General features: G+C 46.5%; 1 protein-coding gene across 2 annotated transcripts in view; it reads left to right on the top strand.

The window, feature by feature from the left end:
* Rasgrp1 (RAS guanyl releasing protein 1) overlaps nucleotides 1-27,124 on the top strand; it is a 65,833-nt gene that overhangs the window by 33,093 nt on the left and 5,616 nt on the right. The window contains exons 2-15 of one of the 2 annotated variants that reach the window (XM_052723311.1): nucleotides 353-444; nucleotides 1,708-1,817; nucleotides 5,543-5,601; nucleotides 7,517-7,648; nucleotides 9,831-9,984; nucleotides 12,957-13,130; nucleotides 14,030-14,146; nucleotides 16,028-16,303; nucleotides 17,885-17,965; nucleotides 19,173-19,277; nucleotides 20,415-20,524; nucleotides 21,171-21,315; nucleotides 22,582-22,618; nucleotides 23,246-23,398. In XM_052723311.1, coding sequence (XP_052579271.1) covers nucleotides 405-444; nucleotides 1,708-1,817; nucleotides 5,543-5,601; nucleotides 7,517-7,648; nucleotides 9,831-9,984; nucleotides 12,957-13,130; nucleotides 14,030-14,146; nucleotides 16,028-16,303; nucleotides 17,885-17,965; nucleotides 19,173-19,277; nucleotides 20,415-20,524; nucleotides 21,171-21,315; nucleotides 22,582-22,618; nucleotides 23,246-23,398 — 1,693 coding nt within the window. In that variant the 5' untranslated portion in view covers nucleotides 353-404. The remainder of the gene's footprint in view (nucleotides 1-352; nucleotides 445-1,707; nucleotides 1,818-5,542; nucleotides 5,602-7,516; nucleotides 7,649-9,830; nucleotides 9,985-12,956; nucleotides 13,131-14,029; nucleotides 14,147-16,027; nucleotides 16,304-17,884; nucleotides 17,966-19,172; nucleotides 19,278-20,414; nucleotides 20,525-21,170; nucleotides 21,316-22,581; nucleotides 22,619-23,245; nucleotides 23,399-27,124) is intronic. The other variant, XM_052723310.1, reaches the window with a different exon arrangement.

The following is a 27,124-nucleotide window of genomic DNA, read 5'->3' as shown; positions in this document are numbered from 1 at the left end:
TTAAGAAAGAATGTAAATGATCACCTTTTACAATGTATTTTAGAAGGCATTATAGATGGCAGATAGATAGATACATACATACATAGATACATAGATAGATACATAGATATATAGATACATACATAGATACATAGATACATACATAGATAGATAACATAGATGCATAAATAGATACCTAGATAGATATATACATAGATACATAGGTAGATACATAGATAGATACATAGACAGATACATAGATAGATGCATAGATAGATACATAGACAGATGGGACTACTTATGGAGATGAGAGTGGGATTGAGAGATGTTACACCAGAACTGTCCAACCACCAGCAATAATTCCCATCCTTAGGTCTACTGAGTCAGGAGATAACAAGACTGAGATCCTAGTGAGCATCGTAGCCATGAGGGAAGGACCAAGCACTGTGACAACTCATCCAGGAGGTAGGAAATGGGTCAAAGCAGAGAGAGATGAGAAAGGAATAGCCTGACTTCTTTCCCCTCTCATCTTCTGCTGATTGTTTCAAAAGACTACAGCCAACTAGAATCCAGCTGGCGAGTGATCCTGACTAATGTGTAGAGCAGGTCCTTCTTTGGACCACCAGCTCTCTAATGACCTGGAGACCTTTTATTAATTATGAAAGCTTGGCCTTAGCTTAGGCTTGTTCACAACTAGCTCTTAAAACTTAAATTAATCCATTTATATTAATCTATGTCTGCCATGTTGCTCACTACCTCTCCTCAGTACCATATGTCCAATTCCCTCTGTGTCTAGCTGGCGAATCTCCCACACCTCCAATTCTTTCCCAGAGTTCGTCTCTCACCCTGGAAGTCCCACCTATCCTCTTCTGCCAGCTATTGGCCATTCAGCTCTTTATTGAACCAATCAAAAGGTGCCTTAGTCAGGTAAAGTGAGACAGAGACCCATCTTCACACAGTATATAAAAAGGATTATCCCAACAAATGTGATTCATGGTGAAGGTCAGAGTGTAGATATGGTGGGCACAAGCAGCACGGCCCTTGACATGTCATACCATGGAAACCACTCCTAAGAGGAACTTTACACCCAACGCTATTATACATAACACAGCTTGCAATTGCTACTCAGTGGGATTTGGAAAACGCAAATGGTGCCTTTTGCAAATCATTGCAAAATCCACCCTCGAAAATCCACTGCCACTCTTCACCTGTAATGTTTATTCCAACCATCCCTCTTTTATTTCACCACAGGCCTTAGAATTGGGACAGCTTGTACTTCAGGCTCCTCGTTTGCGTGAGCTCCTTACAAGGCCAGGAGAGAACCCTAGAAACACATCCAACTAGCTATGTGCCTTTGTAAAATCTCTGAAAGATATTTATTTCAACTGTCTATTGACCCTGTGACTTCCCACTCTGACCCTAAAGAAGTCTCTCTCAACCCCAAATTGTATAAACTTTGGGTTCTATAAAACATAGAGCTACCTCTGCTTTCAGTTTAGATGTGGACTCCATCACCTTTGGGGCTGCTGGATTAATGGGTACCTGGAGATAGGAGAGGGTTACAGGAGAATGGCAAAGCCAGGAGGGATGACCTGAAGCACCAGGCCACCAAGCCAGAAGAGATCTGTGTTTGAACAGTCCTAGGCTGTCCTCTGGAGTCCTGAAGGATGGTCAGGGGCCCCACCGCTTCTCTCTGAGGGACTCACACGCTACTCTTTGCATTTTCAGATGCAGATGGAAACCTGTGTCGAAGTAACCAACTGTTACAAGTCGTGCTCACCATGCACCGAATCATCATCTCCTCGGCCGAGCTGCTGCAAAAACTCATGAGCCTATATCCTTGGGCATTAGCTTAGGCTGCAGCTTCAAGTGTGCTTTTATTTTGATTGGTTAGGAATAAACCTGAGCAGTAAATGGCTCCATCTGTCCTCTTAAGGGTATAGTTGTGTGTGTGTGTGTGTGTGTGTGTGCACACTGGTGTATGTATACCTGTGTGTGTATGTATACCCGTGTGTGTATGAACCTGTATGTGTGAACCTGTGTGTGTGTGTGTGTGTGTGTGTGTGTGTGTGTGTGTGTGTGTGTGTGTGTGTGTCTTCTTTTAGGTGGGACAATATTGTTTATGCTGATTTCTCTGAGTGGTAGATGGTCAAAGAAACCAACAAACATATGCAGACAACATTACTATTTCTTGCTAGTAAAAACAATTTCCTTATACATTAGCCACAAATCATATTCATCCTACACAGACTGACCATGGCGGTTGTGAGTCTTGAGTGATGCCTTTCTTGATGCACTTTATATGTGTTCTTCAGCCACATGATGTGCACTGCCTTCTTCCTCTAGGCTGTGGCAGAGGCTGTGGCACTGACTGTGACTGTTAGAACTTGCTAGACATGGGCCTCCTGTGGCAGGGTGTGGAAAGTGCCCACCTTTTCCTTCCGAATGCCGGTGATGTTGTGAGCTGTAGTCCCCAAGAGAAAAGTGCTGTAGGAGACATGAGACCAGTTAGCACCTGAGGCCTAGGTCCCTGGGGCTGAGTCAAGACAAGTGACTGTGCAAATCCTTTCCCAGAAAACAAAACAAAACAAAAGATACACTACAACTGAGGGAAGAAAAGGGGAAACGAAATGGCAGAACAGACTGACAGAAACAGTAGGACAGACTGACTCCCTCCTCTAAACCTCCTCCATGAAGCTGTATCTTTCATCTCAGAGACCAGTCTCCCAGGGGCATGAGAAGGGTAGAGCATGGGAGAGAGCCACCTAATGAGACATGCCTGGAGAAAGTAGGTGCCTCCTCTGCAGAGAATTTCAAACCAGTTCACTCTGCTGTTTCTGACTCCATGCACCCGTAATTTTGAATAATGCCAGCAATTAAACACTCCTCCCTAAAAATGTGCTGGCCAAAGGACTAAATGTACTTAAGTGGCCTCCTTTGGGACACCACTGGGTGCTGTTCCTGCAGCAACCCCTCCACGGCCCGCCCCGCCACATCCCACACACTCCACCCCCTCTTCCCTGTGTGCTCACACAGCCTTTCAGTGGCACCTGCTCCCCAGTCATTCAAATGTCCCGCATTTAAAAATAAACTCTTAACCCTGTTTCCCCTTTATTCGACTGTAGGATTAGAAATTGGATGTGAAACCTTCTGAAATAGTCTGCCTTCACAACCTCCAATCTCTACTCCCACTCGCTCTGCCGCGCAACCGCAGCTCCCACGGAAAGATGCAGACTTCCCGCTGGTGTCGCTGTGGCCTCTCAGCTGCGGCCTCTCAGCTGCCAGGCCCAGGGGGCTCTGCTCCATCCTTGCTCACACCTCCCAGAAGCACTGGACAGCCCAGGCCTCTGAGGCCTTTCCCCCAGGACTCCTGGACTGTACCTTCCCGTGTCCTTCCCAGGTCCTCGTGTGACCTCTCCCCTGAGCACACACACGTGCACACAGGGTCCATCTGGGTCTTCCCACTCAGCAACCTTTTGTGGGTGGTTTCACACAATGATTCCTCCACCACTCTATGGACCCAGGATGACTTTCAAGTTTACATTTCTCTATCATAAACTGTTTTCTTGAAGGTCTGGACCAGTTTGTCCCGCTAACATTTTAAGGTATTCAAATATATTTGTTAGCTTGCTTCCTGTGTTTGTTTGTTTCTGTGTGTTTGTTTGTTTGTTTCCTTAACCCCACGTAGCATGCCAATTTCTTTAACCCTGCATTGACCTGTGTATTTTCAGTTGCAGGCAACAGTACCACTGCCTAAAACAGAAGCAGCAGCCTTGAGCAGGTTGCCTTTGCCAAGGCACAACAGCTGAGGACTGGGGAAACTTCCTCCTTCTGAAGGATGCTTGGAAGCCTCCTGGCAGTCAGAGTGCTGCAGCTGAGGTCTGCACAGAATGCAGCTCCTATGCACCAGAAATCAGCAGGCTAGGGAGGAGGCTAGGGAGGAGGCTGCACTGTAAACAAACCAACTCCTTTGAGTTGACATTTCCACTTAGCTCTTTCAAAAGAGAGGGTGTGTGTGTGTGTGTGTGTGTGTGTGTGTGTGTGTGTGTGTGTGTGTGTGTCCTTCCCTTTTACTAAGGAGGAATAAACATTTTAACAAGTTGAAAAAAATTGATAAAAACATAGAACCCCAAAAGTATTTATCAAGAATGTGTCTTGTGCCATTTATGTTGATGTTATACATTTTTTTTTTATTGTAACAGAGAAATGTGTGGCCATTCTATGTTCTTGGCTTCTGAACCTTTCCCTTCATCCATTGCCACTGGTAGCCTGGACACACTTTGATTTTGATTGTGTTGTTGATGTGTGAGGTTTTGTGTTGAAGAGGGTTGTGATTTGTGTGTTGGGGGGGTGCTCTAATTTCAAGAACAAATTTAATAAGAAACAAATATATCCATATATAATTTTCAAATTAGTCCTATATTTATTAAAATTACAAGTTTAGTTTTCAAGTTTAGTTTGCTCATCTTTAAGATTTACATTTTAGGGTTTTTTTTTCTCAAGTTGTGATTTATCACTCGAATGGACTAACATTATCTTGGGTGTTCTAAAGCTGACCATAAAATCAGTGAGATTTTCAGCTTAAAACACAAGTCTACTGTGCTTAATCAAAATATTCCACACTGAAGTTTCAAGTCTGTGGGTCCAAGATGCTCAAAATCATTCAAAATGCACACAGGCTTTCACAGTAAACATAGCACCAGGGTCCTGATGAGCTCTGCCTTTTCTGTATTTAACTCGGTTTTCCAAAGGGGAATACACTCTCACCTACTGAGGGAAGATAGCTTCTGCCTCAGTCATGTGACTTGGACTGGTTATTACTAGACCCACCACTGGCCCAACTGTAATTCACTGACCCCTACATTGCAGTTAATCATGCCTCAGTTGTTAAAAGAGAAAGAGGCCATGGCCTTGTGGGGTAAGTAACCAGGCAGCTTTCTCTTCAATCTGTCAACAGAAGAAAGATGGTAGGACCTACGCACACTTGCCATTGGACTAGAGTTCTCATCAGATGCTTCAGTATGCAAATATTCTTTCCTTATATCTCAAAAGACACGTAAATGTAAACGCATGGTTTTTTTGTTCTTTCAAAATATTCAGAATTATAAAGGCTGTTAAAGTACTCTTTAGTTGCATATTTGGATTATTCCATGATTTTGTTTGCCTTGCCATGCAGTGCACAAGGTTGATCAAATGATGCCTAATATGTGTGTGTGTACATATATACATATATGTATGTGTATATAAGTATATGTGTATGTATGTAGGAGAAAATGTTCACGTTACTGTTCTTAATTATCGACACATTTGAAGATATATGGATATATATTTTCCTAAATCACTGCCTAAATAGTTACTGCACAAATCAGTTACTGGAAAATTTTTAAAAGATGAAGGGGATATCTTTCTAACTTACTCATTCAGTTGGACTCCTAGTCTCTTGGGCACAGGCCAGAGGTCATTTGTCCATGTTTCAGGGGTTGATTTGTAAATACTTCCAAAGATAGGAGGTTTATGGTTCCTGTAATACACCTTCCATTTCCCTTAACCACGCCCTACATATAAGGATGCCTTGGAGAAGAATTCTCCGGGAATTTGCCTGAAGATCTGCTATTTTGTCAGGTAATGTCTGTGTGATTTGGAGACTATGTGGAGTGGGGTTAGATGAAAAGCTGCTCTCTGGACTTCTGCTTTTTCTGCTCCTCCCAGCCTCTGCCTCCCAGCCTTCTGTAGGCTGCCTCTGACTCTGCAGCCTGCCTCTGACACTGATGGCTGCCTCTGACACTGTAGCCTGCCTCTGACACTGTAGCCTGCCTCTGACACTGTAGCCTGCCTCTGACTCTGCAGCCTGCCTCTGACTCTGTAGCCTGCCTCTGACACTGATGGCTGCCTCTGACTCTGTAGCCTGCCCCTGACTCTGCAGCCTGCCTCTGACACTGATGGTTGCCTCTGACACTGCAGCCTGCCTCTGACTCTGCAGCTTGCCTCTGACTCTGCAGCCTGCCTCTGACACTGATGGCTGCCTCTGACTCTGTAGCCTGCCTCTGACTCTGTAGCCTGCCTCTGACTCTGTAGCCTGCCTCTGACACTGATGGCTGCCTCTGACACTGATGGCTGCCTCTGACTCTGTAGCCTGCCTCTGACTCTGTAGCCTGCCTCTGACTCTGTAGCCTGCCTCTGACACTGATGGCTGCCTCTGACACTGATGGCTGCCTCTGACTCTGTAGCCTGCCTCTGACACTGATGGCTGCCTCTGACTCTGTAGCCTGCCTCTGACACTGATGGCTGCCTCTGACTCTGTAGCCTGCCTCTGACTCTGTAGCCTGCCTCTGGACAGACCAAAAGAGCAAAGGCCTTAATATAGGAAACTCAGCCCAACGCAGTGAATTTCCTCTGATGTTCTTGTGCTTAAGATCCTCATCCTTTTTCCTTTCAGTCTTATGACAATTTGTATCAAATGACACAAGAGAAGGATACAAAGACAATTCTTTGTTTTTATTCTTAATTATTGTGGTAATATAGTTCATTGAACATTTTGAAAATTCTAAAAATAATATAATAAACACTCATAACTACCTATTTTGTATATATCCTTTATGAACTTTTTGTTTTTAGTAGTTTTTACTAATTTTTCAAGTTAGCATGCAGTTGATGGGTTTTCTTATGGCATTTTCAAACATGAGTGTCATTATATTTTGCTCCTTTTCATTCATTTCTACTCGTGTTCCCATCCCCTTGCTTTTGCATGCCTTTAATCCCAGGACTCGGGAGGCAGAGGCAGGCAGATCTCTGAATTTGCGGCCAGCTTGATCTACAGAGTGAGTTTCAGGACAGCCAGAACTATACAGAGAAACCCTGTCTCAAAAACAAACCAAAAAACAACAAACAAACGAACAAAAACAATATGTGTGTATATAGAATGCTTTTATACTGTGTATCTTGGGGGGGTTGTTTGTTTGTTTGGGTTTTTTGGTTGTTTTTTTGCTTTTTGTTTTTTTGGTTTTTTTTTTTGGTTTTTGAGACAGGTAGCTGTCCTGGAACTGGTTTTGTAGACCAGGCTGGCCTCAAACTCACAAAGATCTGCCTGCTTCTGCCGCCCAAGTGATAAGATAAAGGTATGTACCATCACTGCCCAGCTTATACTGTATATTTTTTGATTAGCTTTCTGTTGTAAAAAATTCTTTCTAATTTTTACAAGTTTTTGATATACATTGTTTTTCATAGTTACAGTAACGTGATAAAACATACTTTACACACCCTATTTTTGAATATTTGCTTGTCTACATGGTCGTGTCTATATCCTGTCTGGGTTCTTTGATATGATACTCCTTGTCCCATCAAAGCATTTTTGTGTGGAGACACTGAAGCCTGCGAGGTGGTTTTATTCCCTCAGGAACCCTCTACCCCCAGATCTTTTACTATAGACAAATCACCCTCTGTCTTCTTCTGCGTGCTTTTTGTAGCTTCAAATTCCTTTGGGAATCTGCCTAACTGTGAAGCCCTGGGCTCAGTGTCCTTTCCAACTGCCTCCTTGTAGGTATTGGATAACAGAATTCTGGATCATGTTCAAAATGGATGCCAGCTTGACCAGCACTATGGAAGAGTTTCAGGACCTGGTGAAAGCCAACGGTGAGGAGTCCCACTGCCGCCTCATTGACACGACACAAATGTGAGTGTTCCGGTGGGTCCTTTGAAGCCACCTCCCTCCGGTCACCCGAGCTGGGGTGCTGGGCCTCTCATTCCCCCCACTTCTAAGAAGTTCAGACAGGCAGCTTCAGAGCGCCCCCCACAAAGATAACTTGACATTTACTAGGGAAGCAGAGAGGCCTCCAGTGAGGAAGCTGCAGGGCTTGGAGTAAACAGCAGAAGGCAGCCAGACCTTGCTAGAAGGTATCCAGCCCATGAGAAAACGAGAGCTCAGTGTCTGGACTAGGGCCTCATTCGTCGTTGGTGCAACGGGCACCCCTGAACTTAATGGACCAGGCACTGTTGCAAAATGTCCCAAGCAGAGAGTTAGAACACACGTAGATGTCCGTGAAAGACCACTGGAGTCCCAGCGCTGAGAAGGAACTCAGGGATATTTCACATCATTCTTTGAGTTCCTTATTCACACAGTTGGCTCACTCTGGAAAATGAGCCCTTCTTAATTTGGGGAAGGAGGGCACACATATTACATGTTGGGGTTTTTATGTGTGGTTAATTATTTTGCAATAATACAAATTCCCAAATACAGAGTTGTAGAACTGCAGCATATTGGAGAGACCCAAAATCCTGTTTTTGCCTGGGGTCTATGACTGGCCTGGGGTCTGTGACTGACTGGCCTGGGCTCTGTGACTGGCCTGGGCTCTGTGACTGGCCTAGGGTCTGTGACTGGCCTGGGGTCTGTGATTGACCTGGGCTCTGTGACTGGCCTGGGGTCTGTGACTGGCCTGGGCTCTGTGACTGGCCTACGGTCTGTGACTGACTGGCCTGGGCTCTGTGACTGGCCTGGGCTCTGTGACTGACCTGGGCTCTGTGACTGGCCTGGGGCCTGTGACTGGCCTGGGCTCTGTGACTGGCCTGGGGTCTGTGACTGACCTGGGCTCTGTGGCTGGCCTGGGGTCTGTGACTGACCTGGCCTCTGTGACTGACCTGGGGTCTGTGACTGACCTGGGCTCTGTGACTGGCCTGGGGTCTGTGACTGACCTGGGGCCTGTGACTGATCTGGGCTCTGTGACTGACCTGGGGTCTGTGACTGACCTGGGGCCTGTGATTGGCCTGGGCTCTGTCACCCATGCACAAAGACCTGATTTCAAAGCCGTACGCCACAATCCCAAATCAATCTGTTCATCCATTTGGGTCCTCAATACTTCTCTGGTTGGACTTATACAACTTGATAGATAAAAGAGATTTACTTTTCAAAGTAACAATCTTTTCATTTTAAAGATAAAAGAAAAATCTAGAGCCCGAAGCCTCTTGAAAACCTTAGTCTTCTGTCCCGATATTTTCTAGCTGAATTTTCTCTCCCAAGGTTTTTCACCGTTCATTCTTTAGAAAATGTTAGTTGAGGATATTGCCTGACTTGATGTATTTAAGGAATTGCAAGTTATGCTTTTCTTTGTCATACATTAGAAAGTCTTGAATACAGAGAAGAGGTCTACAGAATTTGTGGCCTTTCCCAAACTTGAAATCAAGGGATCCTGACGTCCTGAGCCGAGGCTGTCACAAATGCTGGTTTAGAAACCCAGGCTTGCGCCCAGTGCCTCCCGACACCAGCTGCTTTCCTCTGCTTAGCGCAAACCAGAGGCTAAGAGAGTCTGGGGTGCGCTGTGAGGACGCTGAGGAGTCACTGGGTCATTCTCGGCTCAGCTAGGTTATATGGTCATTTTCGTAACTGGGGCCATGGGAGGAAAATGACTTGTTTCTGCCCAGGGTGGCCACACGCTCCTACCAATGACTCCTTGCAGCAGAGTGTCTGCTATTTTTCTCTGAGCTCATCTGACATGAAAACTACCCTCCTCTTATGATTTCCACCAACGGTCCCATAACCCTAACAGGAAGGAAAGAACACACAGAGGCATCAAAAGAGTAGACATAGTAAGGCCAGAGGAAGGGCCAGGACCAATGCCTAAAAGTGCCCCTTCCCACTGCCCTCCTGTCTGTCCCTCCTGCTGCATGCAGAAGGCCCATTTCTTTGAACTGTTATTATGGGGAAAAAGTTGGCTGGGAGAAACTCGGTTAATGCATCATTTACGCCGAGGGGAGCTAGCCAACTGCACCTTGGGAATTCTTGTGGGTCACGCCAGTGTGCTTACTACTCATGCAAAGCAGTAGTAGCTTATTCTTCTCCTTTTCTCATTTACCCACAAAAGTAATTCTCGAGACTGGTCCAGGAAACTGACTCAAAGGATAAAGTCAAACACCAGCAAGAAGCGGAAAGTCTCCCTGCTGTTTGACCATCTGGAACCTGAAGAACTGTCTGAACACCTCACCTACCTTGAGTTCAAGTCCTTCCGAAGGATATCTGTACGTAGCCCAGGGGCAAGAGGAAACCTACTCTGGGAAACTTGCAAACATGAGCAGAGAACGCCCACAGCCAGTTGCCTTCTTGACCCAGCATGGCCCCTCTCCCTGACCATGGTGCCGGGAGACTTCCCTAGCAGGCATCGTGGGAACCCAATGCCATCAGAATTCCTTTGGCTGCCCATGCTCTGCTTCCCCGTGCCACACCCTCTGTGCCCACATACCACTCTAGCATTCACTCAGTCTATCAAGATATGGCACTGGGGGTACACACGATATCCTGTATGCATGCCTGCAAATGAGGGTTCGCATGCCCTTCACCCCTGAAAATCATTAGACTTTTAGAAAATTGTTTTATAATTTTTTCAAAAAAAAAAAAAAACAAGAAGAAAAGAAAAAATGGGCCTAGGTTCCCTAAGAGTTAGATTCCAGTGTAAACTTTGAATAGCTCTGGGAAGTCCTAAAAGTAAAACAAATATGACCAATCTTTCTAAAACATACCTGAATTCCTAAAATGGTGCCCACACGGCCAGCATTCTGGAAGCAAACTGCTGACCGAGCTCACGCTGTTGGAATAGCCAAGCAGGGCAAAGGTGAAGAGAGGTGAAGGGAAAGGATTCATTTAACCATCAGTAACAGGGAGAGATCCCAGCACATCCTGTCCTCACTACAGTCCTCACAACTAACTCTGCAGGAAACCTGAGAACACTATTCCACACAAGAGCACTTGTCCCCCACCCAAGGGAACTTGCCACGCTGCTAGATGTAACATGCTGTCACTGGCCAATGTGTTTTCCTGAAACCTGGCACACTTACTCCACTCAGGCCCCCCTCCCACCCACAGGCACTGGTTCAGTTTTGCTCTGACACCAGCCAGTACTGTGCTGCCTGCCTTTCAATGACCTGTATTCCCCAGGTGTAGGATGGAGGGCCAGAGGGTTGACTTGAGCAAGGTCTGCACAGTTCACTAGAGTTGGAGCTCATGTCTCCCAGTCACTCAGCACCAACTTATTGAGCCCGGCTGCGTGGATGGAGGCGAGCACACCAGATTGCAGAGATTAGGTCATAGCTTCTCCCATAACATTGATGTCCTGACCGCCATCGCCCAACCAGAGATCCGGGAGCTTCCCCTTGGAGCTGGCTCCAAACACTCCCCTGTGCTAACTACCCAGTTTCCTCATCGGCACCCCTCAGACAGAGTGCTGGGCCCCCAATGTGAGGCTCCAGCTTCGGGTTTTCTCTTTAGTTCACCTGTCCTGTCCCAAGGCTAGACAGAGCTGAAAGACTCTGAAAAGAGGCCATTATCACCCTGGAAATCAGAACTCTGCTGCAGAAGCTGGCAGAGCTGGCGGGCCTGCAGGATGTCTGCTTGGTGCCAGTACTCAGCTGCGGGAAGGCAGAAGTAACAGTGAGGGAGAGTGACCCCGAGCCAGTATCTCCGAGCTGAATAGTGCTCTGTTTACAAACAGAAGCTTCAGCCTTGTACCTTTTGAGTGGCATGGCCCCTTCGCAGAAGGCTGTTTTGGTGGGTTCCTTGTTTGCTTTTATTTTTCCTAGGCAGTTTTCGCAAATAATAATAATTTTCCCTCCAACACTGGGGAAATGTATCTCTGCTGTGATTTGTTTAACTCTTTGTGGGGAAGTTATATTAAATCCTCTCTTTTAAAGAGAACAAGAGATTGGACGTATTCCTAGTGAGAAGGAATATACTGCACTCATCAGAATGAGGGTGACCACTTCCTCTCAGATCCAGGAAGAACGTGGCTTTCTGTGGCCATCTCATTGCTCTTCTAAAGGGCGCTTTGTCCCACTCAGGTGTGTCCACCCACCAGCAGTCACAGCACCATGGGGTGGAGATTGGTTAGTGGGCATCTGGGCATCTGTTTTATTTAGGCAAGGCAGGCATTCATATTCTCTCTCTCTCTCTCTCTCTCTCTCTCTCTCTCTCTCTCTCTCTCTCTCTCTCTCTCTCTCTCTCGTTTCTTTTCCACCACTCTACAAGTCTAACAGGTATCAGTAGAGGCTAGTTGGAGTGGCCAGTCTTCATCTGGCTGGGATTCCCAACATCTCTGCAGCACTAGAAAGGTAGACCGGCAAGGCATACATAGGCACTTTGCTTGGTCCTGATGCTTCGCTCACATGCTACTAGCCGTTTAAGCTGCCCACACTGGCTTTCAAAGTGCAGAGTTCAGTACAGCACCAGAGCTTCCCATAGGCGTATCCCTGGAGACTAGGTTCTTCTTTACCATTGAAGCTGAGAGACTCTTGCGGCAGGGACATGTCAGCTATAATCACCACTTAAAGCAGACAGTCCAGGATATTTCAGCTTCGCACACACACAGCCCCATTATTACCCATAGCTAACGCTCCTGACAGGTTGGGCAAACATGGTCACTGTGTATTTATTTAGCTGTGTCCCAGGTGCCCTTCTCACTTGGCCCCTGCTCAAGGTGGTTCAGACAGGCTAATGCTAGCATGGCTTTCCTATTAGCACCACTTCACATTTGTGCAGGACTGTGAAGAAGAGAACTGCTCCCATCCCGTGTGTTGTCTTGAGTTTAGAGCAGGCTCATGTTCCAAGTAGGAGGTTTTATGATCACAGCTTTTTGTAGACAGCAGGTGGAAAGAGGAAGGTCCTAGAAGGAGAATTGTGTTCACAAACTGGAGATTCATAGCTGGAACTAACAAACATTTTCTACTATGCTATGCTCTATTCAGAAGAGAGGGAACACCATCTACTCAAGTATGCTATTTGGGTTAATTGATGTGTACTCATCCTTGTGTGCCTAATGGACTTCATATAGAGAGGTCCTGATGGAGCTCTCACACATCATGCTTTTGAACCTGGGAACACACGTGCCAGGGAGGTAGTCACAGGCTTGTTTGCCCATACTGGTTCCCAGCCACCACTGAGCAGAGCTGATGCGTCCCTCAGAACTCCAAGAATACCTGATGGTTGTCTTTTTTCCCTCCAGTTCTCTGATTATCAAAATTACCTTGTAAATAGCTGCGTGAAGGAGAACCCCACCATGGAGCGGTCCATTGCCCTGTGCAATGGCATCTCCCAGTGGGTACAACTGATGGTTCTCAGCCGTCCCACCCCGCAGCTCCGGGCAGAGGTCTTCATCAAGTTCATCCACGTGGCTCAGGTGAGTGGCCAGATGGAGACAATCATCCCAGGCCATGAGGTAAATGACTTAGCCCTTTCACCCTGAGCCTAGCCTGTCCAGGCTATGCCCCCTCTGACCCACAATGGGGTTCGAGCACCTTCTGTTGCCTCCTGGTCTAGACGTGCAACTCTTTTGCTTTCTCACCCAAGAGCAATGTGGAAGGCCACATGGGCCATCTCAAGATCAGGACTCAACGCTTTAATGCTTTTTCAGGAGACACATTATTTTCTCATGACTAGCCATATGGCAAACAGATGGGCAGAGCCAGACCAGCTTGAGTTATCATAGGTCCTTGGGTTGAGGCTGTGCTGATTGGCATATGCAGCGTTTGAGGGACAGAGATTCTAACTTCTCTTCCCTGGCTATTATCCTTTACTGGTGTAAGCATCTCACAGTAGAATAATATCTTAGCCTCAGTAATAACCCTGGCAATAGGATCAAGGCAATAAGATAGTGTTTATTATCTTTTCCAACTTGGGATGCTCTACACCAGTGTTTCTCCAATTTGGAAATGGCCTACCTGCTCTGATACTCATTAGAGACAGATGAGGCGAACTCTCTAAGCCTACCCCTAGTCTAGGGAACCGGAACTTACAGGGTTGGGTCCAGAAGTCTTCGTTAAGCATGCACTCAATGATTCTCGGAAACCAACAGTTTCGATGGTAGTCCACAGATCAGATACCACAGAAGAGGGGCAAATGGTCTCCATGCCGATCTCAGATCGGGTCTGCAGGTCAATGGGAAGGGAGGAAACTGCAGCTCCTGGCTGTTAGTCGAACAGTTCCACAGAAAATGTGCAGTATCGAGATGTCAGCTTCTAAGCACCCCCATGTAACGACATGTACAGTGACTGTGCTGTCATCTGTCCTGTGTCACAGAAGCTCCACCAACTACAGAACTTCAACACGCTGATGGCTGTGGTAGGGGGACTGTGCCACAGCTCCATCTCCAGGCTCAAGGAGACAAGCTCACATGTCCCACATGAGATCAATAAGGTCAGTGAGCTGTCTTCTACTGGGGCCCTTAAGACGACACATCCCTTGTCAACAAGGTTAGGGACCAGTGAGGCATACCCTAAGGAAATCAGGCTGGGTGAGTCACAGACCTGAGAGTGTGTGTGAGATTCCACCTGGCCTCAACGTCACTGTGCCCCTCTCTGCCAAGCCCCTTATAATAACGTGTGCCCCTTTCCTTGTGTCTACAAGGCATCGAATGTTCAGTTGCTGTCCTGGTCATCAATTCTGTGGCCCAGTTCTCTTCGATTAAGAATGCGTTCCCCAAACAAACAGAAGTTCAGTTGCTCGTAGTGTGTGCCAAGTGCAGTGACAGCCTGGAGCACTAGCTTACCAGAACTCTTGCAGACTTTCCAGGCACTTGAATTTCCAGAGTTGGAAACGCCCTGTTTAGGTCCAGTATTGTTGAGAAGAGCCTGGTCACCGAGCTACACCCCCAGCCATTGGCTGCAGTTTTATGTTTTACACGGGATGATTGTCCTTAAGTGTCTCATGCAGTGTCCTACATTCTTAGTTAGATGGCACAGGAAATGCTTTAATCTCTATGGCAGAGGGCTGCTAGCGTAGGTACTGCCCACCATCCACCATGAGGTCGTGAGCCGTGCCTGGCATGGGCTGGCTAATGATGGCTGTTTGAGCACTCTCATCTCGTGTCAGGGGACTTTCCTATCCACAAACCACAAACATCCTAAACTGGAGCTGGAGAGGGGGGCTCTTATTAGGGAAAGAGTCATGAGTCTCAGCATCCCTATCCATTTGTCCCATGTCTTCATCCTCTTTTCAAGGAGGCCCTCTTAGTTATCCCTTCCATTAACCATGCTGGACCTGTGAGAAACCCTTTCCCTATGGCTGGGTACACAGAAACATCTTTAGTCACCTTTTCATTCCCTAACAGTTCTGCTGAGACCACACTGAAAAAATCGCTTATGTATCAGAAACCATGGAAACACTAACAAAACTTAATATATTCTACATTCCACTGTTCATCTCACCTTGTGAGTTCACATAGCTCACACTTGCCAGCAGCATTTGACAAAAGGGTGGGGTGGGGGGGTCTCTTGCTGTCTCAGAGTGACTGAGCGGGCACAGTCCAAGCCTCTACTTCCTTACTGTATGATAGTTCTTGATAGATACAATTTTATTAAAAGAATTTGGCATAGTGTCTAATATGGTTACTATATGTGAGAACACGATGGATGAAGTCGCTCCACACCTCTGCTTCTGAAAAGCTGTCATCATCACACTTGGGGAGTGGGGTTCTGTAGCCAACATCAACCTGGTGTGTTTGAAAAGACTGTCTCTGGCTGCTCCTTTAGGCATAGGCCCATTTTGAGAATCTTGAGCCACAGAGTAGTAACCTGCACTACATTACTGCAGCTCCCCAAATAAAATCCATAGCTTCCCAGGGGCAGCAGCAAAGGCAGCTCCTACCTACCTCACATGCCAGACATTATTCCACACCCTACTTCCGGAAGCTTTCAAGGACACCAGGGAAGGCAGCTTATGGTTTGGGGTCACGAAGGCACTTATTTACTGTATACTCCTGTACCTTTAATTGTGTCAAGTGCTTATATTAGTTCTAAAAATAAATCAGTTGAATATAAAATGATAACACTTTTTCAGATGAAACTATGTAGTGATATGGAGGAAGACATACTTGGTTTTTGACTCTACTCTGACATTTAACGTAGCTGGAGTTTGAATTTGAGAGTTGTAATGGCTACAAATGGGATGCATCACCCACTGTCCAACACATTAGGGATGGGCTAAAATCATGGTGGACATGAGAGTAAGCAAGGTGGCCGGTGTGGGCAGCACACTAGGCCCCACAGGTGTCTGTGACCCTTCCGTTCTGCTTTGTAGGTTCTGGGTGAGATGACTGAACTGCTGTCTTCATGCAGAAACTATGACAACTACAGACGAGCCTACGGGGAGTGCACCCACTTCAAAATCCCCATCCTGGGGGTGCACCTCAAAGACCTCATTTCCCTATATGAAGCCATGCCCGACTATCTGGAGGATGGGAAGGTGAACGTCCAAAAGCTCCTGGCCCTTTACAATCATATCAATGAATTGGTCCAGCTGCAAGAGGTGGCCCCACCATTGGATGCCAACAAGGACTTGGTGCACCTGCTAACGGTGAGATTCCCATAGAAGAATAATTACTAAGTACCAGCTACGTACCAGGGGCCATTCTACTTCTCTTCCCATATACTAACTACAGAGTAGAACTGCCATCTCCTCTTCATGGATGGGATATAGAGGCACAAAGGTCAACTTCCCAGGCACAAAGGTCAACTTCCCAGAGGAGCTGACATTTATTAAGTGAAAGAGGCCTCAATTTAGACTTGAGTTGGGGAAGGGGACCCAGGAGGCTTTCTTTTAAGCACTGTGCCTTGCAGATTTCCAAGGGTGTGCTCCTACTCCTGCAAAAGCTGTTCCTAAGCTCTCAAGGCGGAGTTGGTAGCAAATCAGATGCAAGCCTTGGTCACAAATGGAGACAGGGTACTTTCATAAAATACAGTAAGACAGGGGGCAAAAAAAAAAAAAACAGCCTAACAAAGCAAAACAAGAAGAAAATGAGTGACCCTTTGGGTCCTGCTAGTTTCAGCTTAGATCTCTGTGCCTGGACACATCTTAGCCAAGGGTACATGTGGAGAGTAGAGATCAGGGTTTGTAAGTGGGTGTGGGGTGAAATCAGCTGCACTTCCTTCCAAATTTGTGATGCTTCATTGTGCCAGCTGCATGAATGTGGGCCTATACTCTCCAAGCCTGCTCCTCCCCTGTGAACTCTGAGGGGCCAGTCTTGAGGTGATTCAAACCCCTTGTCCTAAAATTACACAAGTTGTTGAAACTTACTTCTCTGTCCATAGTGGCCATGGTATCTTCTTATCTCACAGAGCATGTTGATGGAGCCACAGGGTTCACCCACAGCTTGGGTGCAGTTTTGGAGTTCTAACCCTTTTTCTTTAATCAAGTGACTTTGGCAAGTCTCTGGCCTCAGACACCAATATCAATTCTATGTAGATGCGTAAGATAGTAAACCACAATTAAAGAGAACATCTTAGAACTTCATCAGTATTTGAGAACACTTTAACAAGAACGGATTGCTGTTTTCCCTATCGAAATAGCAGCCAAACTTTCTGAATTTAAATTTTTTATTTGTGTGTGTGTGTGTGTGTGTGTGTGTGTGTGTGTGTGTGTGTGTGTGTGCGCGCGCGCGTGCACGAGCAAGCCATTTCTCTTCTTCCAGCTTTATGTGGGTTCCAAGAATTGAGCTCAGGTCTCCAGCCTCCCACAGCAAGTGATTTTACCTGCTGAGACATCTTACTGGCCCCCACCTAGTGTTTTAAAAACAAACTGCTGAGTCTGGAGAGGTGGCTCAGTGGTTGAGGACACTTGCTGCTCTAACAGAGGACCAGGGTTCAATTCCCTGCATCCACCTGGTGATTCACAACCATCAGCAAATCCAGCTCTAGAGAATCTAATTCCTTCTTCTGACCTCTTCAGGCATAAAGCACGCCATGCTACACATACACACATGCAGATAGAGCACTCAAACATATAATAAAACGAATAAATCTAAAGAAACAAGCAAAATCCCTGCTTAGCACCAAGAAGATGAACCACTGGATAAACAAATGCAACCAAGGAAAAAACCCTCAGTTCTGGAAGAGGTAGAGTGTCCTAGCAATTAACCATGTTCTGTTTCCCCTGCAGTTATCCCTGGATCTCTACTACACTGAAGATGAAATCTATGAGCTTTCCTATGCCCGGGAACCAAGGAACCACAGAGCCCCGGTGAGTTTCTCATCCTGGCGCTCCAGTATGGCAGGGCTTTGAAAGCTTGATTCCTTCTCAAGAAGCTGGCCTTCAGTTGCTTACTAAGCATATGTTTGTGCTGTGTGCTTAGCTGTGTGCAAAGCACACAGAAAGCTTCTCCACATACGTGTGACACATAGTTCTTAGCCATAAACAGCTTGTTGTTTAGACGAAGGGACCGCTGTGTGAACAGGAAGTGACTGTATGCCTAAGGGGGGGTGGGCTAAATTTGTCAGGGGGCTTACAAATGAGAGGAGGCAGCGTCATGAGACACAGTGCTGTCTCCCCCCACCCACTCCCTCACCCCCCATCAGCGTCCCCACGTCCCTTTTCTAAGACTGGGTGATGGCAACAATACTCACACTAAAGAGCAAAATTTGTGAAACTTTCTGCCATGGTCGAAAGAAGAAACTTCATTGGCCTGTGATGCTCTGTGACAGGAAAGTGCTGGATCTTTTGACCTATGCCCAATAGGGCTCAAAACAGCACCAAGCCCTGGCTTCGCACACAGTAGGTCCATTACAGGCTATCTGAGCCTGCCTCTCTTACCGGCAAGTAAGCAGCAGGATTATTCCCATCTCCTGGAAAGCTTCCCAACTCAGCAAACAAGGACTTGAGGGAAGGGAGTTGCCTACACACAAGAAATCATTTTGTTGTTGTTGTTGTTGATTTCAGGTCGCTAAGTCACATTGGCTCTATAGAATGGTCAGGAGGGTCCATGTCCAGGGCATTAGGGGCATTTCAGAAGAAGGGTCAGCAACTTTTTTCCCATGGGAATTTTAGCTGGGGCCAAGTTCCAAATGATCAGCAATAGATGCTCTCTCAGCACGTGTAGACTGCATCTCTTCCTTGGGCATCTTGCTGTCTTGATTCGTTTTTTCTCATCCATCTCTACTAAAATGTGACTGGAGTGCAGAGGCAATCGACATGATTCACATTAGCCTCTGTTGACAGGTCTGACAAGAGATTTCATGGAGAGGGATCTGGAAGTCAGGCCCATTGAGAAGAGAAATGATCTGCAGCTGGGGGTCACGCAGGAGCACTTTAGACAGCTGTGAGCCCAGCTAATGCAGACAGATTCCGACTGTGTGTGCGCTCTTCTTCCACGGCACACAGTCAGATGTCAGGAAAGGAAATCACCCTGTCACCCTGTATTAGTCACGAGGGTTTCCCTATTCCATTGTAGCCACTAACGCCTTCGAAGCCACCGGTTGTAGTGGACTGGGCCTCTGGAGTATCTCCCAAACCTGACCCGAAGACCATCAGCAAACATGTCCAGAGGATGGTGGATGTAAGTACCCATTTCAGCAGACAAAATCACGGTATAGCCTGCTTTAATTTTAGGATGTGGGGAGGAGAGGGGGCCAGGATGATAGAGACGTAAAGGTGAGAATGCTGGAGCTCATTCCCTTGGGAACACAAAGCTGCTTCACGCCACACATTGTGGCCGTAGAATGTTTCGGAGGAAATAATGTCAACACACTGCTCTCCAATGGGGTGGGTTTGCCTTGCTTAAAGGCTCTTGCAGGGGAACATGTGATTAAAAGTTATTGGTTAATATGTGGCAAGTGTCAGCATATAATAATGCAAACATGGAGAACGGGAAACTTGGCACTGCTTGGCCTGGCTAACTGCACGGGAAGGGGATGTGTTTCCATGTTGTCTTTATACAGAACAATAAGGGGTACAGGGATCAAGGATGTAAACGGAGGCAGAGTTTTCCTGTCGCAACCGCCTGGTCCCAAATAAACACACAAAAGCTTTTATATTAAGTACGAAATGCTCGGCCAATAGCTCAGGTTTAGTGTTAACTAGTTCTTACATTTAAATTAGCCCATTTCTATTAATCTACATATTGCCACGTGGCCCGTGGCTTTACTGGTCCTCTGGCATCTTGCTTCTTGGGGCAGCTTGCTTGTGTCTCCCCAACCCCACCCTTCTTCATCCCAGTCGTCAGTTTGATTGCCCCGCCTAACTTTATCCTGCCTTGCTGTAGGCCAAACAGCTTTATTATTAACCAATGAGAGTAATACATACTCACAGCATACAGAAGGACTATCCCCAGCACAAGGAAGAGAGCACTTCCAATTGGGTTAGGCCTTGAGCTTCCCGGAGAGGCGAGCAGCGCCCCGCAGGGAGAAGAGAGTGGAGGGAGAACTCGCCCATCCTCTACCCAGTGCAGTAGCCAGTGCGTGGTACCGTTGATATTTACAGGTTGGGAGCACCTGGGCACCCTGGAGTGGCTGGGGCAGCAGAGTCCTGGGATGTCCCCTGCTGTGCCAGTGCCACAGTTTAGGGAGTACGTCTCAGGGCTGCTCTTATTTAGGCGGTTACCAATCTTTTACGTATCGCCCCCTTTGTCATTTAGCTAAAGGGAGAGATGATCGGTTTCCTTCAGTAAACGAAAGAAACTCTTTTTTTTTCTCAGTCTGTCTTCAAGAACTATGATCTCGACCAGGATGGCTACATCTCTCAGGAGGAGTTTGAAAAGATCGCTGCTAGCTTTCCATTTTCCTTCTGTGTGATGGACAAAGACAGGTGAGGATGGTGTGTGGGACTATGTAAGGGGTCACTGAGGGACTTGCAAAGGCATGTGCTGCCAGGCTTCTGTGATTTATAAGCCTGGAAGAAAGAGCCACCCTCAAGTGAAGGCCCCACCCCTTCAGTCTGGACTGCAGCAAACCATAAAACCCATGCACTCTCTGAATAGTTCTCACTTGAAGACTCCCAACGCCACCAGCTTAGGAGAAAACATTTGGCCTTCCTTCCTGCTTTGGTGTTACAAATCATGGGACCGACTCGCAGTTATAGCAACGCTTCCCGCCTTTTCCTCGTGGCTCTAAAAGCCTTATCCTAGTTCTCAACAGAAAACCAGTGCACGGCCAGTGGGTTCTACAGGTGTCCTTCCTGTCTCAAGCCAGACCCAGGCATGAGGTCTTTGCTTTCCTATGCGCACATTCCACATCACTTCCCTTTCAAGTCTTGAGCACACTGATCTGTTTGGCCATTTGCCAGGTGTGACGAGCAGTCAGACTGCCTCGCTGTCTCACTCGGTGCTATCCCACGTCCTTACTCTGAGGAGAACTCAAGGAAGCAGCCATAGGAAGGACAAAAGGAAAGGTTAGCGCCAAAGGCTGGAAACCACCCTTCCACTACTCAGCTCCTTGCCTGTCATTTGCTTCAGGGAAGGCCTCATCAGCAGGGACGAGATCACAGCCTACTTCATGAGGGCCAGCTCTATCTACTCCAAGCTGGGCCTGGGTTTTCCTCACAATTTTCAAGAGACCACCTACCTGAAGCCCACCTTCTGTGACAACTGTGCTGGCTTTGTAAGTTGTTCTTAGAGTGTCAGAGGGGAACTTGGTGTGGATGCGTTGCCGGGGGAGGCAGGGGTAAGTGTACAGGACAGTTTAAATAAATAAGACAGAGCCGGGCGGCGGTGGTGCACGCCTTTAATTCCAGCACTCGGGAGGCAGAAGCAGGCGGATCTCTGTGAGTTCGAAGCCAGCCTGGGCTACCAAGTGAGTTCCAGGAAAGGCACAAAGCTACGCAGAGAAACCCTGTCTCAAAAAACCATAAATAAATAAATAAAGGAAACAGGCACAGCCTTAAAATCCTTACACAATCACTCCAGCTCAGAACTCAAGAGAACACCCAGAAAACATAGTCCTCGATTGTATGGGCTTGGCCTGTATCTAATTTCTTCCTGCCTGTTTTCTTCCCTGGTGCATTAAAGGTCTGGGATAAATGGTACGAAAACGTGGAATTTGGATATACCTTTTAAAAGTGTTATATGCTGTTTCAAATGCTAGAAAATAAGAAATAGGAGATGTCTTTCTTCCCCTTTCAAAATAAATTAAGTTACAGGTGCTCCAGTGGGTCACTCCACACCCCACAGGGTAGCCGTAGTTAAATTCAGTATGTCACAGAACAAACACTAAAAAGATATGGCATTGGGAGGGAGACTTATTGAGAGGAGTGAGGGTTGGTAGGAATGAGAAGGATAAAGGAGGATGGGGTAGAGGAATGAGTATTATTAGAATGCATCATATACATGAGGAAAATTGTCCAAAAATAAATAGATTTTTTAAATATCTTATCTCAGAGATTACCTGAGTGCTGTTTGCCCTCTGTCCCAACCCAACTAATAGTTTCCTCAAAACCCAAGTTTATGACCCAGGACTATACACTCAGTCCTCAGGGTGCCTATTGGTCCGGGCTCATCCACATCAAGCCTGCAGAGTGCTGGACCATACAGAGCTCTTGCATAGGTAGCACTTGTCTCTGACCAGTGGCTTCTTGTCAGAGGACTAGGACATGAGAGAGCCACCAGTGTCTACCCATTGATAGACAGTAGGATGAAGATAATTAAGGCTACCAGAGTCTACTCATTGAAGGACAGTAGAACAAAGATAGAGAATGAATGCTACCAGGATCTACCCATTGAAGGACAGTAGAACGAAGATAGAGAATGAATGCTACCACGGTCTACCCATTGATAGACAGTAGAACGAAGATAGAGAATGAATGCCAAGGTACAGCCTTATACCAGCCAGATATATGACTTGTGCCATATTGTTTTCTTTGACTTGTAGCTCTGGGGAGTGATCAAGCAAGGATATCGCTGTAAAGGTAAGTCTCAGCTTTGAGGAATGGGGTCACTTCCCTTGTCTGAAGAGCTCTCCTTGATTATATTTTTTGTGCATAGTAGCTGTCCATTCAGTCCAAACTTTCTTGGCTGAGTTCAGAGCCTCGTGTCCAAACTGGTTTCCAAAGAGCATCCTAAGCCAAGATGAGGGATGCCTATGAGACCAGTCAGGTAGTTTCCCTCCACAAGACCCTCTCTTTGTCTCAGTTGCTCTGGAAATATGGATGGCTGTGCTCCTTGTAGAAACATGGAAAGACAGATGCTCAAGGAAAGGGAAGCTCCCTGGGTAAGGTTACTACAGGACCAGTCAGGTTTTCTTTTTTCAGCAGATACCTCAGGACCTAATTTTCCAGGTTGGCATCTCTTCTCTTCATGATGAGATGCCGCTGAGTTCTGAAACTCATTGATGCAGTGATGACAAGCTCTGGGACTTACCAAGGGGGTTAAGAATCAGGAGGTGGTCTTTCCTAGATCCCTTAGGAATGTCAGGTGTGCTAGCTCCAGAGGCTAGGCCAACTGAGTTTGACAAGAGGGCAGTGCATGAGTTTGGTTGTGAGAGAGTCACTGGAGAAGTGAGTGAAAGACTTCTGAGCAGAGTGTCTTGTCCACAGACTGCGGGATGAACTGCCACAAACAGTGCAAAGATCTGGTAGTGTTCGAGTGCAAGAAGCGAGTCAAGAGCCCAGCAGTGTCCATGGAGAACATCAGCTCTGTGGTGCCAATGTCCAACCTTTGCCCACTGGGAACCAAAGATCTGCTCCATGGTAAGCAGGCACTGGGGATGTTTGCTGTGGGTAAGGGTCAAGTTTGGAGGGTAAGAAAAATCACCCCGTGATTCTTATTTCCAGTTAGCCTTGACCTCAATTGCTATGCCATGGCTGACTCATCATGGATTTTAACTCTCTGAGTGCTGTAACAGAGCAGAAATTAGACTAAAAAGAAAAGTCATCAGGTGCTTCTGGGCACCTACACCAAGTGCAGCATCCCATGTTAATTCTCTTCCTCTATCCTTAAACCCAGACCAAGGATGGGGATAGGGAAAGATAGTGAGAATGAATATATAACATGAATAACATGCAGTCTGAAAGTAACACATTATGTAAAATGAATAGCTGTGTTCAGAAGTGAAGACTAGCATCTCCATAGCTCAGAAATGTCTGGAGAACATACTATCAGCAGAAGCTGAAACAATATTAGTAGAAGCTGAAACCATAGGTCTTCTTGACTCTGTTTCCAGAAGGAGGCAGACACTGCTGAGAATTTAATTTCTGCAGTTTAGCAGAGACCACTACGCACGAAAGTGACCAGAACCAGACTCATTGCTCACACCTGAGAAAGAAGCCTCCAACACAATGTGACTGGCACTTAGGGCTGGCAGCAAGAAATAGGCTTCCCTACTGGCAAGGCTATGCACTGGCTCAATGACTGTGTGCATCATCCCTGGTTTTCTTCCAGAAGAGGATCCTCACCCATTAAATTAATACCCTGCCCTGGACTGAGAACCTTGAGAGGTCAGGTGAAGAAAAATGACTAAAATGCTAAAATCAGAAAAGTAAATACAAAAAAAAAATGGAGAAACTCTGGAGATCGGCTTGGAGATTAATCCAATCATTCGGGGACAACCTGAGGCTAAGCCAGAATTGTCACAGCTAACTCTGCATATGGCAAAATGCAAGTAAAGAGTGACTCGGAAATAATTTGAAGCAAATAGACTGGAGACTCCCCAGGTCTGGAGGGCAAAGAAGTAGAGAGAATGTCTCCAGCTGGGAGAAATGACAGCGTCCCAACATGGAGCAGGTTGGAAGCCAGTGAAGGCTGAGTTGGCTGTGGGGACACAGATGACAGAGGTGTACCTCAGAGGGGTCACAGTGCCAGGCGGCTGGGGAAGCCTTCTTGGAGAAGATGGAATTTCAGCCAAGTTTCAAAGGGAAGGTGGTGCCACGTCATGAGGAAGATGAGGAATACTCCAGAGAAGATGACGGATGGAGCAAAAGGCAGGAAGGCTGTAGGCAGTGCTGTTGGGATGAGTGAGGTGCTGTGGTGGAAGCGAAGGCGGAGGTGAGAAGTGAAGTAGAAAAGCAAGTAGAAGCCAGTCAGGCGAGTTGTAAATGCCAGGTGGAAGACTATGCATTGTCCCTGTTCCAAAACAAGGAGCTCTTACAACAGAGGGGCAGAGTCCTCAAGATTCATTCTCTGGATTTCTGTACATCTGGAGTTCTACCTCAACAATAGAGGGGGCATAATTTGGGAAGTTTGGTTGATTTAAAGTGTAACTGTGTTAAAGTCAGGAAAGGGAGAGGGGGGGTTCAAGATGGCTGAACAGAAGCACCTGACGCCTGCTTCTCAACGGGTGAGATGGCTCTGGAGGTGAAGATGCTTGCTGTGCAAGATGGGTGGCCCCAATTCAATCCCTGGGACCCACAGAAAGGTGGAAGGAGAGGGGCCTGTGTGGAGGCCCACAAAGGTTTCCTAGTGAGATCTGAGCTTGCTCTACCCAGCAGGGAGGCATTTAGAGGATTGCTTGACTACGTGCATGGTTACTATGTGATTGGAAGGGTCTGCACATGGCTGAGCTAGGGGGTGGTCTTTGCTCCGCCCCTTGGCATTCCTATAAATAGCCCTTTAGAAGAGACAGAAGGGGCCAGTGGAAAATGATCCAGGCCCTCCCTAGGCTCTCCTGTGTTTCTATCTGTTTCTCTCCCCTCTATCCTTCAATCTAAATATTTCTCACTTCACCCTCCTCAAGAGTAGCCTGTGGGGGGAAAATGGGAGCAGGTCTCCCACAGGCCTGGAGAGACGGTTCAGTGGTTGGGAGCATTGACTGCTCTTCCAGAGGACCCTGGTTCATTTCCCAGCACCAACATGGCAGCTCTCAACTGTCTTTAACTCCAGTTCCAGGGGACCTGACATCCTTACACACACACACACACACACACACACACACACACACACACACACACACATATATTATATGCAGGCAAAACACCAATGAATAATTTTTTTAAATCATTTTTTAAAAATGGAAGGAGAGAACTGAATCCACAGTTGTCCTCTGACCTTCACACACAGGCCATGGTGAACACACACACACACACACACACATACACTAAAGTTTACAACTTGTTTAGCAGGTATATAACACATTTTTAGATAGAATGAGAAAACAGCAGCAGAATAGGGAAAGGTAAGACTTAGAGACCTGGGGTGGGTGTGGTACGGGAATAAGGCACCTTGATGCCTCGGCTCCAGCCACAGGAAAGGGAGTTTCTCTATATAGCATGAAATCAAGAGTGCCCTGGCAAACTTGTCAGTGGGATGCTGGCGAGTCTGGCTAGTGGGGAATTGCACATCCCTCATAGGCTTTTACCTCACTAGACAACTAACTTGAGATCTGTCCAGTAACCAGCTTTGGAGAAGAATGCATGTTGTCTTCTGAACCTCAGGGATGCTGTACTCAGAAGGCATCTGGAGAAAGGACCTGTTGTCAGTTTGGTCTGCTCTGTGGGTCAGAACACCGGCTTATTCATACCTCTGGGATTTGAAAGATAGTCCACTGAACTGGTCAACAGGAAGTGGCCCTGTGAACCAGCCTTGGTTCTGTGGAGTGACTCAGTATGTTTGAGTCAAATTTGCTGAAGGTCCTGCAATGTACAAGATGGACATTGTCATATGAAAAAGGAAGGGTAAAGAATACAGAGAATGGGTGGAAAGTAACAGATGATGCCCTATGCCTTCTAGCCTCCAGGCATGAAACAGACAGGCACATACCTCTGTACACAGACACAAAAGAATCCTTTTAAATTCAGCAATAAGAAAAATGTATCATTTTAATATAAATGTATATCAAAATTAGAAAAACCTTTCTCATACATAAAATCACTTCATTCTCCAAGCCCTGGAAAGTAGGATATTTTTCATCTCCATCTAATGAAATAAACAGAATCCAAAATGTATTTATTCATAAATGGTGTATAGGCCCTAATTACTTTGCATGGAGCTCAAAATCAGTGCTAAATCTCTGCAAAAGGTAAACTTGGATGACCTCCAGTTTATCTTACCACCCATCTCAAATGCATCCTCTAATCCTCTACTTTCTCAGAAAATGACTCCTTATAGTTAATATTTCCAGGCTGAGTCTCAGGCAGCGATATTGGCTAAAAGAAAAATCAGATGGCTGGTTTGTTCTGACCCCTGCAGAATCAAATAAGTGTGAAACATTTTAGAACACACTCCACAAAACTAATCCTGCCACCTCACCATTAATCTGTGTCAATCATACAAGTGGGTCCCATAGAGAGTTCCCACTCTCTATCTGCTTAGGTAGCACTCCCTATGCCTGGATCAAACTCTGAGTAATAGCTCTTGCCCTGGAGTCCACAGAAAGCATTTACAGAACATTCTGTCTATGTTTACCCTGCTATCTTTAGAAGTGCTTAGGAAACCTTGCTACATCGAGGCAAGGATTCTAACTTACTTATCGGAACAGTAAC

The sequence above is a fragment of the Peromyscus californicus genome, unplaced genomic scaffold, assembly GCF_007827085.1.
Source record: "Peromyscus californicus insignis strain IS unplaced genomic scaffold, ASM782708v3 Scaffold_7__1_contigs__length_154581171, whole genome shotgun sequence".
Classification (NCBI taxonomy): domain Eukaryota; kingdom Metazoa; phylum Chordata; class Mammalia; order Rodentia; family Cricetidae; genus Peromyscus; species Peromyscus californicus.
The sequence above is the reverse complement of the archived record's forward strand: the minus strand, read 5'-3'. Positions and strand labels throughout refer to the sequence as shown.